Raw genomic sequence first — 14236 nt, 5'->3', positions numbered from 1 at the left:
ATGAATAAGCAAATGATTAAACGAATGGATAAGCGCATGAATAAGTGAAAAATCCTCCAGTCAATCAGTACATGCACGAGCGTTGGCACAATTGAATAATACGTTTACCGCAGGGGAGGAAAATGAGTAGAGAAAATGACGGAAAAACATGCAAATGGAAAGGCGGAAATTAATTAAAATCAAAGAGCGGAAAAGGGCAAGTCAAAGAAAACAAGGAGTTTTATAAAGGCGGAAGAAAGCATAGCAAAATTAGCAAAGGTATCAAAATAAAGCAAATTGATAAATTGGTAAATTGGCAAATTGACAAAATGGCAAAGTTGGCAAAGTTAACAAGTGTAACAGTACTTTTCCAAAGAAAAAAAAAAAAAAAAAAAGTTTTAACGTCATGAAAAAGCAGCACTGCCAGTGTGTCATTAGCACTTCAAAATTTCTGGCCTTTTTTCTAATGCACTTTATTGCAGAAAAGCTTCAATGCAATATTTGCTTTCATGAAATAAAAAAATGAGTACATCGAATCGCAACGCAAAATGAAGCAAATCGAGTAGCAGCCATCAAATTCTATAACGCCAAAAAGTGACATAGAAAAAAGGGGGGAAAAGTGGTTGACAAATCAGAGGAAAATCAAAAGTAGAAGGAAAATTTAGCAACAATTTAACATAACCCTTGCATTTTATTAGTACATATTTGCACACACACGCTTACACACATATCCGCCGCGGGTGGAAAAATAGTGTTCCCACAGCCTATGGAGCTTTACCCGTTTTAGCTGTAGCCAGCCATTATGAGAAAAAAAAAAAATCCATTTCTGTGCACAAACAAGGAGGATTTTCTAATTTTTGTCAAATTCGCGCCAGTTTTGCCTGAACCGTTCATACAAAAATAACGATCAGCTATGTACATTTAAAAAAAAAAAAAATTTTAACGGACAACACCCTTAGCAGTAGTATGTGATGCGTGAAATCACATACTAAACGGATTAAAATGCAAATGTTCCATGTTTACGACTGTTTTGGAAATCCCCGCGAGGGTGTGACAGGGGTTGACATAGAATACAGACGCTCCTGCGTTTTGCTTATTCGGGAAATGACAAAGGAGCGAGTGTCCCCAAATGGGGTTGCGGACGATCGGATGGACAAACGAATGATTACACACATATTTATCCTTATAGGAACCACCTCTTAATTAAAAAATAATTCCCTATGCCAACACGATTCATGCAAAACCGTGTGTGTGCGCCGCCAGCAAAGAGCTTTCTATCGGCCGGGTACCATCGGGTGCTACACTTTTGCGTTTCTTTGTAGAGGCAAATGCAAACACCGGAAAACAGCACAGATCATTACGCGCATCCATTTTTGCGTACCGTTCACCTAAAAGAATATCCACTTTCTGTGTTCTAATAAGTTAATTTTTCATTTTTATGTCCGACAAGTGCAAGGGAGAAAATGAAGACGCCCCCTTTTGCGCAGAAGGTGTATGATATGCACCTTGTTTATCTTTACCCACATGTGTGTATGTACGAAATGAGAAATCATACCTTCAAAAAGGCACCCTACGCGCCCTACCTAAAACGAATCACTCCACTGTTTCAGAACTGCGTGAAAGTGTGACGCGAAAATGCCAACCAAAAAGTGCAAAATGGATAAAGTTTACTTTTCGCCTGCCCCATTCCGCCAATGAAAGTTAACTGCAGGGTGAATTGCCGCGTGTTAGGTAAAAACCGTCATCAAATAAGCGCATTCGATTTTGCTAAAGTGATAAACGCGCAGAATTTGCAGAAGGGGCACGAAACATAATAACACGTCTGCGCAAAGTGGTCTACCTCTATAGACGCGACGCGTGAAAGATATATCACCCAGTCGAAAAAGAAAGTGAAGCGAGTTCTAAACGATATGCGATGGAGAGCGCCTATATATTTCCTCACATAAAGAAAATCAAGGCACGTTGAAAAATTATGCCATGTAGCTCCTTTCTTAAATGATCAAATGGCATTACGTTCTGCGCGCACAATTAATTCCCCACGACATTTCATAACATGTTAAATTCGGCTTATGTGTGAATGTTCCATACTGGTCGATGTGTCATGCTGATAAAAGGTACATGTTCAGCATGGCATTTCACACAAAATAGCTAAAATGGGAAAGAGTAAAGAAAAAACTGATAAAAAGCTGCAAATGCACCTGCTGCAATAATCCTTCGAGTAGTAAATGTAAAATAAAACGTCCCACATTGTAGCTTTACAATTTGTTTAAAACACGTAATTTGCTACTTTATAGAATGAAGGAGACTAATTGTTTTTCGCGGAACGTTGAAATAGGCCTACTTACATTTCCATGTTTTAGCCACTCCTCCTTTTTGAAGAACGAAAAAAAGAAAATACAAAGATAAAAAAATACAAAGGTAAAAAAAAATAACGAGATAAAAAAATAAAAAAATGGTTGGTTACTTCTTATGTGGCTTCCTTGCGCATAGCAACATTTAAGTTTTCCCTACAAAACGACATTTTAATAACGCTATGTAGTTTTTTTTTTGGCGCCAATTTTTAACGTATTATTAAGATGTAAAAAAAAGGTAATTTTCTAGCAGAAAAAAGGACTTTACTGTGTAGTGAGTTTTTCTACATTGTTAACGTTAGCTTAACCCGTTGCAGTGAACTTTTGTAACGATTGTTTCACCCACCTCCACACTACGCAGGGGGGAGCCCTTTAAAAAATGATTCATTGCGTCAGCATCGTTACAAGTAATTACGGAGGGGAAGAATATTCCTCTTGAGATATGCCTTTTTTGAGCGTGAACAAATGGCATTCCACATCCCAGACGCATTGCGTAGGCAGTATGCACGCACGTATGTATGTACAAATGAGCTCTTAGACATTTTGCATGCATCGCACATTTGGACTCTTCAGCAAAGTTTGGCAGTGAAATAATCTGTAGGACGTTCCCTTTGTGTCTCCTTTTAATTGTCGAAGTAGCCATCTCGCGTAACTAGCGCACACCACGTGATGTTTCAATATTCATAAAATGCAGTGTAGTGTAGGCAAAATTACAGTTATGTGACTGGCATGCTTTGCCACATGAGCCACTTTTCCTGACAAATAATATATGGAAATTTGGTAGGTGTTTCATTTTTTTTTTTTTTATCCTGAACAGTGGATATACATACGTACAAGTTAAAGAGATATTGATAGGTAACATAATGCGTGGGTACAGTTGATATTTAAAAAAAACGCGTTACATTAAATAGTTAAGGGGATTTACACCAAAAAAAACAAACAAACAAACAAACACCCATTCCGTTCCGCCATTTGGGAGGACACAATTTAAGCCAATCTGTCCATAAGTAGAAAAGTATCCGCAAATAAACGTACTTATGTGCGTATGTGTATTTGCGCATCCGTTATGTGACGCCTTTTCAACTACATGAGGCACATTTCCCCCCTTTGTATTGTCTATTTTGAAAAATAAATTCGGGTACAGAATATGTTTTAAAATTTTTTTTTTTTTACTTTTTACGCAAACAAGTTCAAATAATGATGATTACAGCTGGCAGAGAATAGTCCTTCTGGCGTGTCATTTTCCACAAGACAAAAAAGATTTTCAAAAGTTATCGTTTTTTCTATGTCACAGCAAAAATTATAATTTCAACAATCGTTTCTACAAAAAGAATTTTTCAGTGAAATATCTTAAGATGAATGACTTGTCACATTTCAAATGGTTCATTTTTTTTTTTTTTTACATTTATGGGTTAAATTTCTTTTTCGAGAAAATTCTCCCGGGATTTTTCTACTTTACCCATTTTAGATATTTTCCCTAAACTGACAAAAGCGAAGTGATGTTTTCACAAAATGTTGTTGCACTTTAATGGGGGGGCATACAACTAAGGACGCGATGAAACACCTTGGCCCAGTGTTTCACGACAATTGTCCGAGTCTTTGCCACGTTGAGCGTGTAACAAGCTGTTTCGCGAGCCCAAAATTAGCTAAGATGAATCTCGCACATATGTATACGTGTATGTACGCATGTTTACTATGGTGATGGCAAATGTTGGCATTCTGCTCGCTTGAAAAGAAGGTGACACGTATATATATTCTTTTTAAAAAATGCAACTCGACTTTGAAACAAAATGAGGATGAAAAAAGAAATGGCCATCATATTGTTCAGCATGTCCGTGTGGCGTGTTTTTTCGTCATATTTGGTTAGCGTGTCCATTTAAAACCTTCGCGCAACATATCCGCTTAACACCCCTGCGCAGGTCCGAAAACGGAAAGCTCCAAACATGTGCATACACACCGCGTTACAAACGGGAGGGAAGAGAAAATGGCCGACTGAACAAAACAAGCAGCATATGCTCAGCTGCGCGGTGCACAGAAAATTGGTACGCAAAAAAAATGAACATACAAAAATGTGGAGGTGTACGGTTGCACGGTCATACGCATATGCGGGTGAGTACATGTGCAGGAGGTGTAAAAATCGAGGAAGTCAAAACAAAACGTAAAGAAAGATAGGAAAAAGAAAAAAATAATCGGCCGCAAAAACGAACTCTCCAAATTGTAATGAAGCCGTTTATGGGGCCGCTTAGAAAAAAACATAAAAAATAAAAAGAGCATATTACACATATGTTCAGGTAAAAATATCACAGACATGAACGCGGACAGTGTGCAAAATGCAAACGAGTAAAGCCTGGAAGAGAGCAATTGCGGGTAAATGCCAAAGCTGAGATTCGAGGCTGATCATCGCCCATGCCAGTTCAGTGTAGCAGGACAGGATAACAACAGAAAGCATACCTAATGGGTCAAGAGCGATGTATAATTGTGCGTTATTAGAGAAGATAAAAATGACAGGTAAAAAATATGGTGTATTAGCTAAGGCAAAAAAATGGGGTATTTTGATAAACAGAAGTGTCTCGGACAACTACTGCACATAGTAGCTGAGTGTAATAAATTTGGAGTGCTAATTGGGAGTAATGAGCGAGCGTGAGAAGTGAGGCGTATTACTGATGATTGAAGTGAGCGGAGTGGTCGAAGTGAGAGGAATAACTAAAGGAGAATATTAAGCGGCGTGAGAGGAATAAGTAAAAGTTGAAAACGCGTAGAGACAGAGAAATAATTAAAGGTTGAACGCGAGCGCAATGAGGGGAGGCCAAATTTTGAGCAGTAGACGGGGGGGTGCCATTTTTGCACACCTGGTGAGGATAGGAGTTCCGAGTATACATGGCGAGGGTAATAATTCAATGTTATAACATGGGCTAAGTTTCGATGGGAACAGTTGCGTCTATTGGGGGGCGGCACGAGATTGAGAGGAGCACTGAGGGTAGGAGATACGTTCAAGAGCTGCATGTAAGGGTTGAGCGGAGCAGTTGAGCGGAACTGCTAAGTGCAAAATTCGTGTCCAGACCGTGACCGTACACATGAGCCGATTTCAGGAGCAGAGTTTCAGAGCAGAGTGGTTGAGCCAAATGCCCCGCGCACAGAATGAGTAAAAAAATGAAGACCAATGTAGAGTGCAAATAACCGAGGGAGAAACTTCTATATCCACTGGGGAAGCAAAAGGGGGAAACCGACGAGGGAATACAGGTTGAGAGTACGGCTGGGCGCACGAGCTAGTGCAACAGCTCAACCTAGTATCCCGGGGCAACCGTTGAGGACAGGACTCGTGCGCGAAATGGGCGTAACGCTGAGGGAAGAGACTGACTGTAAAAGTCGGAGGGCCAATTTGGTGCAACAAGGAAACATGGCAAACGGGTAGCAGTTGAGGGTACCCATTTGCTGCATTAACTTCTCTTGCCACAATCACTATGTGGGGCTTCAGATTAAAGGCGCACATAAACGTGGTTGCTCATAGCCCATTGAATCACTCATGAGGGGATGCGATTACAAGGACACTCGATAAACTTCTCCATTTTGGTGAAGTCATTTGAAGTTGAATGCTTAGGAGATACAAACATTTAATTACGACGTGAATTAAATGCAAAAAGAAAAAAAAATCAGTACTTGGGGTAAGCACGTACACACATAACCATTTTTAAGCATCCACAGAAAGGAAGAAGAAACGTGCAATGCAATGTCGAGAAAACGCCACCAGCCGTTTGCACAAACTGTATGGAAGTTAACTCCAAAAAGAACCACAATTTGGGTGAAATTAACGAGTGGAGTATATTTATCCGTTTGGGGGCATATCCGGTTACATGCGAATGTAACTCTCTTTTTAGAGTGGAAGGAAAAGAAGATCTGCGCTTAACACAAGCCATTTCTTTAGCTCTTTGATCCTTTGCATGGCGCGGAACATGTTGCGTTGCAGAGGATTCTTTTAGTGTCCCTTCCATTGGGGTTCCATTCAGTTTGCTTTTCTCCCATTTTTTCTCCGATCCCTTTTTGTCTTACATCCCACATCTCACCACATGGTGCAACCCATTTTGTTCATATTCACAAATGAATTACCATGCCGTGATAAGACTTAAGGGAAGGGGTAGTTTTGTTCCCTATTTTTCTAAAGGAGATAGCATTTGGGGGGAACTTCGATGCGCAGAGGTAAATACGTGACTTGCGGATGGCGAGCGAGCATCCGTGAAAGTTTAAGAAGGCTGGAAGTGCAGCCGAGAGTGTGCATGTGTATACAAAGCATATATATTTTTTTTTGTTTGTTTTTTTTTTACACGCGCTTTTGCACGCCCCCGTCGTGAAGACACCAACTACGTCGGCGCGATCAACGGAGGATGAATAGGCTAGTTAGTGCTCATCGCAGCATTTGCACTGTGCCGGCAATAGTGCCGGTACTGGTCCGCAGTTGCTCGTTTACATTGTGATCACACGCATGGGCGTTCGCACTTCTTCCAAGGAGAGAACGGTTATGGTGGATTTTTTCCATTTCATCCGCAAGGCCGTAGGGTTTTTGGCTAGTCCTGCCCTTACATCTTCCTTGGGTGATGCTCCTTTGGTTGAACTTACCCGAGTAACAGGTCGACCAACGCAGCAATCCATTCTAAGAATAAATATGCCCATGTTCCTCGAAAATTGCAGTGACCGAATTTTCAGCACCGTTTGGCGATCACTGCACTTTGCTTTTAAGCCCTTTTGGTGTTGCCCATATTTTGCGTTTTTTTTTTCCTTTGCGCGAATACCTTCATAGGCACCTCCCCCCGTGTGGTTCTTCATCAAGGGAACTAATACATGCCCCGCAAGATGTTCCCCCTTTGCACATGTCATATGATTTCCAACTTTACGTCTCCCTGGGCATTCACCGCATTTAGCTCATGAGGCACATTCGGCGCCTTCAGTGCGCTTACAGCGTCCATTGTTTTTGTTGCTTCTATGTGGTCTAACCTATCGCCTTGCTGATAGTGCTTCACCGTGTCGGTGTTCGGAGCGTAGGGGTCACACTTAACGATGCGGCGTTTTCTGCTACTTCCTCTGTTAGTGAGAAGAGTGCGTTTGTTTCTTCTTGTTCGGACTCTATTCTTATCGAGGGGTACACTTGCATCATCAGAGAAGCGGCTTGTGCTGTATGTAATGAGGGGAGCACTCAAATGAGCTGCTTCTGAATCGTTGTCTTGATTACATTGCTTGTTAGTTTCATGTGCACGCATGTCCCCTACCCCTTTGCCTTTTTCTTCTCCGTTCAAAATGTCGTCTTTCTCGGGTGTTGTCTTAGCAGCACCCTGATCCCTCTCCCCCCCCGTGCCGCTTCTCCTTTTTGTTATCCAATTATTGGTATAGCACAATTTTAGACATTCCCTCTGGTGCTCCAAATAGAAGATCCGATCTCTTGGTGAGCTATTTCTCAACTTTGTGATGATAGCCATTTTCAAAGCATCTTCTTCTCCATATCTCTTGACATTGTAGTTTTTACTTAATCGTTTGCCATTTTCCCACCACCTACATCTCCATGATGAATGGCCCCGAGATGTATCTTTCCACACGCTATGAATGGGATGAGAAGCATCCAGCGTATTCCTACCGTAGGGTCCTCTCTCTGGTAACAAATGAGTATTCCTAATAATTTCATCAGCGATTAGTTTTAGATCCCCTTCTTCCATACTTAGGACCATTTCTTTCTGTACATCATATTTTTTTTGAAGTAATTCTTTTTTTTGTTCATGTGAATATTCAGAATCATTTGATGTCTTTTTTTTTATTTCTCCTTTTCTGAGTCCTTTTTCCGATTTGGTTCTTCTTGTGTGGTGGATCTTCTCACTTTTGCATTGCTTGATGCGTCTGTTTCCTCTGTGTGTATCATTAAGGCTGCATGTGCTGCTTTTGCTGTTCATGCCGGTGACGCCATTTGGGGAAGTGTTTCCGTCGATAGTGCTTCTGCTCGTGGCGGCGCTCCTTTCGCTGCTCATGCCGATTATTCCATTTGGGGAAGTGTCTTCGTGGATAGTTCTAATGCTCGTGACGGTGCTGCTTCCGCTGTTGATGCTGGTGACTCCATTTGGGGAAGTGTCTCCGTCGATAGTGCTGCTCCTGGTGTTTGGGGTGCTTTCATTGTCCATTCTCGTAATACTTGTGTTTCCCGTGTTAGTGCTGCTTTCACTGTCCATTCTGCTGATAGCTGTGTTTCCCGCGTGAGTTTTGCTGCTCGTATTGGCGGGACTTCTTTCACTGTCCATGCTGGCGATAATCGTGTTGCCCGCTCCAGTGCTGCTGCTCGTGTTGGCGCTGCTTTCACTGCCCACGTTAACTATACTTACACTCCTCCTCCGCCTCTCATCCGGGTATTCCCCGTTGAAGTCTTCAGCCGTGTCGTCATCTGTGTCGCTATCCGATTCATTCGTCCTATCACTGTCACTTCCGATATATTGACGACCAAACCTGTCCATGTGTGCATGCAAGATCTCACATGGACACCGGACATTCCCATATGTGCTCTCCAATGTGTAACTTGCGATCACTGATTCGTTTCCGTCCGAATATGAATGGGTGCTTACTCCATATGTATAACCATATGTGCAGTTGTTGGAGAGCTCTGATTGGTAGATGCTTGATAACTGGGTTGCATCGTCAAGGTAATATCCTTCTACGTTGCCATCCGTGTGGTTAACCTCACGAGGAGAGGTACCATTGTACGGTGGACTATTCATGGAGTTAAAACCACTTTGACCTAAAATTGAATGCACATTTCCTCTTTCGGGTGGTATACCGACATAAATGACACTACCGTTATTGGCAATATGAGTATGGCCCGGATAATATGGGGAACCACCAACGTACCGAGCGCCGTACATATTATTTGCGCATTTTAGCGTCATGCCTATTCTGTGGGGGAGTTCTTCGTTCCTGTGGTCACCGCGTCTATCGCTTCCGCTTTCACTGATACTTTCACTGCTAATGCTGCTGTCACTGCTATTGTCACTGCTACTGTTACTGCTATTGTCACTGCTACTGCCACTGCTAATGCTACTGTCACTGCTAATCCCACTGTTACTATCGCTTCTATGGGGGCTTTCACTGTGACTCCCATCGTTTTCGCCGTCGTCTCTTCTCCCATCGGCGTGCTCCGATTTGTGCTCCACGTTCAAGTTGCTACCCATTGCAGACATGTGCGAATGGGAGGAACTCAATTGTTGCATGTATTTCTCGCATTTTACATGACTCAAAGAGTTTCTTGCTTGCCATGCACCGTTCGGGGTGTTGACTTCATTCACACGGTTGTTGAAAAAGTGTGCTTCATTCAAGTAAATAGATTTCGCGGGAGTATACATGCAATTAATATTTTTCAAATGTGTATTTATTTCATTTAAGTCTTGCACAATATTTCCATCATCATCAGCATGTGTGCACTGAGTTTTCTTTTGATAGCCACTTACGTCTCCGTTATTAGCGTTTTCCTTTGCATTTAGTTCCTTATTGACGAAGATGCTACTTCTATCGTTCATTCCTTGGTCATAGTGTATACCTCCTTCGTGGCTGCAGTGTTTTCTGTTACGCGGGATGGAGTCGGCATCACTCTCCGCATCCCTTTGGGAACCAATTTCCGCACTGCTTTCCTTCTTTTCCACCTTCACGCGTGGCATACACACTTGGCTACTTCGCTCCTTTGGCAGCTTTATTATTTCTTCACTTCTCTCCATATTCTGCATTACACATGTACAAAAATGCTTTTCCCCCCATGCATGTGTATTGTCTTCCTCCTCCTGTTTACTTCCATTTCGTTGATCTATTTCACAGCTATTGGTGTCCCCTTCAGCAGTGGATCCACCGCGGTGATGTTCCTCCACAGCAATCGTATTGCTCTTCTCACTTTGGTTCACTCCACTGGACGATGCTCCACCATGAACGGTTGCACCATCATCCTGATTGACACTAAGGCTATCACATTTTGTTGAGATACTTAAAAGGTCGTATGTATTATTGAGAAGTGGAGTGTTGTTTATGTCAAGGATATTGTCCGATTTGGAGCCAGTGGGAACATCAGTGGAGATAATATCATCTTCATCTGTCAGTTCGCTCTTTATTCTAAAAGTGTTTGTGCCTTTAGAAGAATTTATACTCACATTTAACTCCTTCCTTAAGGCAATGCCATTTGTTACCCTACTGACATTTGTTTCATTCGTATTGTTCTTGTGAACACAGCCGCTTTCCTCCTCATATGACGCAGTGGAGAAGTATTCGTCAAGGAAATAAAAAGGCTTGTCCAGGCTGTACTCAATGTTGGCGTAATAATGGGCCCAGCATACTTCAAACGTCTCGCAACGACAGTTCCAATTGTCCCCATAATTTTCCTCCCTTGGAGAGTCTTGATAATCCAGGAGCAGGTGCTCATCTGTGTCGTTATAACACGTGCAGTAGTTCAACTGGTAAAGGTGATCAGCGTGTCTAGGAGAACACACATGGCTGAACGCCGCTGCTTTGCTTAGCGTACCCGAATGACGGAATCTATAGGCGTAGACGTAGTAGTTAAAATTGCAAAAACTGCCTCTGGGATAACTACCTCCATCATTGACATGCGGAACACTCTCAGGGGGACCTCCATTAACATCATTGCTGGCATAATCGGCACCGTGAAAGTTTACCTCATTAGTTGCACCCAGCCTACTTAAGTGGTATTTACGTTGCATGTCCCTTCGCAAGGAATGGGGGAAGTCTAAGCACCCATCATACACTGGGTAGCGTACTTTGTACACATGATGATCCGAAAAATAGGGCAAATTAATTCTGCTCCAATGATCGCATGCATCGTATTCTCCTTTACCATTGGGGCCGTAACTACACGGATTGCTATTTTCTTTCCCAATATTCCACCTATCATATGCAGATATATTTTTTAAAGATCTGTTTAGGCTTCTTTGACGTGCAAGCGTGTCGTTCCGATTGGTATATAACACATCAGAGCAACTGCCTTTGCAGTCATCCTCCGGAAAGCAAACATCATAATGTGTGTCACTGCTGCCGATCCTATTTCCCGTGTCCGTACTTAAGCTTTCTACCCCATCCTTGTTGTAATTATGTTCACCCTCTCTGGTCCATTCTGTTTTGCAATAATTTGATGAATTCGATGGATTTGGTTCTCCACTTTTCCCCTCTGCATGCACACATGCCTCGCTCTTTCCAGTGGGGGTGCTGTGTGGGCTCTTGACATCTGTCCGTTGCAGTTCATCACGTTGCCTTTCACTTTGGTTGTCACGTTTGTTGCCACTTTCGTCATCACTTTTGACGTCACTCGAGGCCTCCCTGTTTACCTCCATTTTGGTACCATTCATGTGTTCCCCTTTCTCATCTCCGGGAAGGTGTCTCTCCACATCACGCTCCTGACCGCTCAGTTGGAACTTATTGGTCTCTAGCTCTTGCTCTTTGTTTTTCTTTGTTCTCTCATCAACATCGCCTGCTTTGTGATTACTCCCGCTGAGCATTACCTCCCCTCTGTTAGCTGGTCCAGGACAGTAACTGTCCCCTTTGTTAAGTTTAACCACTGGATGGCTTGCACAATTGGTAGTGGGAACTTGGACAGTGTCATTGCATGCGTCTGCTTGAATATACTGATCGGATTGATCATTACGATCCGGGTTGACATCAGTCCTGTCTTCCGTATTCATTTGTTCCTTCTTAATATGACCGCTTATTCTATTATTATCCCCGTTGATAAAGGAGAAGTTATTTTCGGGGATAACTTCTGTATTGCTTGTATGGGAAGTGAAATAGTATTCGCCTTTTACTGAACATGTGGCAAAGGAACCTCTTCTGCTGTTAATCCTTTGGCTGTATTGGTCCTTTACGTTATTTGAAGCGTTTGATATGGCCATTTGGGGATCATTTTGGTAATAACTGTAATCTTCTGTAGTTAACGCTTGGGAGGGGGGGAAGTTATTGTACATGTTGCTGAAGCAGGAATTGCCACCATGGCTTCGGAACTCGTCGGTGCAATGGCAGTTACTCCTCTCCTGGGAGAATTCACAATTTCTGCACCCCAGGCCTTCATCGCACTTGGTGCCATTGTAACTGCATGTCCCATCGCAGCGTATCCCACCATATCCGCCTATCCCGTAGCCTCCAAAACGTTGCAACGAATTTCCCCCACTGGGATAAAAGTAATTCTCTGCACATTTCAGGTCAAGCATCCGAGAATTGTTCACACCTATCTGGTGATTGTAGGGATAGCCTGAGTAATTCTGCACCGAAATATTCATGCACTCATTTGGGCATATACTCCTCATATAGGGGTATTGGCATTCACAAAGATTTTGTTGCGTGCCGAAATGGGGATAATTATCCCAACTGGGGTGTGGGATATAATATCTTTTAGGTGCTCCAGCGCTGAATGCTTCGTTATGAGCTTGTATCACGTCATTGCCTGGAAGCACACGTGCGTTTTCATCATAGACTAGTGAAGGTGCACAATCCGTTAGCATGCACTCGCTTCTGTTTGGGCTAATTGGCGTTGTGTATGCACTAGCGCGTAGGATTTTCATCTGTCCGTTTGGGACAAGCGGGGTTATGCGTGCACTAGCACCTGGCATTCTCACATTTGGATTTACGCTGCCTCCAAGAATGGCCATATTTTCACTTCTGCTAGCATCTAACGTGTAAGTGTAAGAACAAAGCAACCTTCGATCATCGCGCAATCCACCCTCATTGAAATATTGCATCTGGATATTGTTTTCTATGTCAAACTGGTTGCTTAGCGTATCCGTAAGATTGTCATTATCCGGGACAAGAGTTATCCTAGTCGTTTTTGTACTCGTTGTCGTGCTCGTCGTTGCACTCACTGCGGTGTCTGTGATCGTGTGCAATTCTGAGGAGGTATCCGCTTGGGTAAAGTCCATCACGAGGTGAGCCACTTCCGCTTCTAGTTCTTCCTTGATTCTGCAACTGAACAATTTGTTGTTATTAATAATTGGATGAACAATCAATTTTCCCTTTGCAAGCACTTCCATGTTTGCAACATTAGAGGGAAGAGTTAGCTCCTCTTTGTACATACTTGATAAAGGACAGGTATTCTTATGAACATCTTGTTTTCCTTGGTTTCCCAGATCTTCCATCTCCAATGGATTCGCTTCTTCCCGCGATAAAGCCTCTTCTACAGGTGCCTCAGTTACAGAATGGCATTGCTCCTTTTTGATGACCCAACGAGAGGGGTAGTTCTCCACGGGGTAGTTCTCCACCGGGTAGTTCTCCAGGGGGTAATTGTCCACTGGGTAGGTCCCAACAGGGTTACTTTCCACCGGGTAGCTCTCCACTTGGTTTCCCCCTACCGGGTAACCTGCCGCAGAGTACCCTTGCCACATGTATGCCCTCGAAACATGTTCGTTTGAGATGTCATCCATGATGTGTTCCCCCTCATGGAAACCCTTTTTCCAAATTTTTCTTTTTGAAAGCTCTTCTATGGGCGATTCCACCTCTCCATAATGGTTGTTCCTAGACCATTGTGTCCCTTTCGACAGGGAGAATTCGTTAAAATATAGACATACCCTCTTCTGGGGGCCACTTCTATTAGCCATGTAGTAATTCCTCCCTTGACCAGAATCATTAAAATGGTTAAGTGGAACAGCTAAGTTGCTTTCGCACATAAGTTCGTTCCTGGTTATCCCAAGCTGTGTCATTTCCCCCTTCGCTGCATGTTCCTTTTTGATTTCCTGGTAAGGATTATATCTTTCGCTTTGACAAAGAGCTACATTTTTGTTCACATCGCTGGAGAGTACATTGCACTTATTGTAGCTACTAATCAGACTTTCCTCTTCAACATCATCTATACAAATCCGTTTTGATTTTGTATTTCTGTGGCATTTCGAAGAGGATCCTACTACATT

General features: G+C 42.7%; 1 protein-coding gene across 1 annotated transcript in view; it reads right to left on the bottom strand.

The window, feature by feature from the left end:
• Positions 1 to 7195: 7195 nt before the first annotated feature.
• C922_00769 (hypothetical protein) overlaps positions 7196 to 14236 on the bottom strand; it is a gene marked incomplete at both ends in the record, with an annotated part of 8513 nt that continues 1472 nt past the window's right edge. The window contains 2 exons of the mRNA XM_008816381.1: positions 7196 to 14204; positions 14234 to 14236. Coding sequence (XP_008814603.1) covers positions 7196 to 14204; positions 14234 to 14236 — 7012 coding nt within the window. The remainder of the gene's footprint in view (positions 14205 to 14233) is intronic.

The sequence above is a fragment of the Plasmodium inui genome, assembly GCF_000524495.1.
Source record: "Plasmodium inui San Antonio 1 unplaced genomic scaffold supercont1.2, whole genome shotgun sequence".
In the NCBI taxonomy this organism is placed as follows: Eukaryota; Apicomplexa; class Aconoidasida; order Haemosporida; family Plasmodiidae; genus Plasmodium; species Plasmodium inui.
The sequence above is the reverse complement of the archived record's forward strand: the minus strand, read 5'-3'. Positions and strand labels throughout refer to the sequence as shown.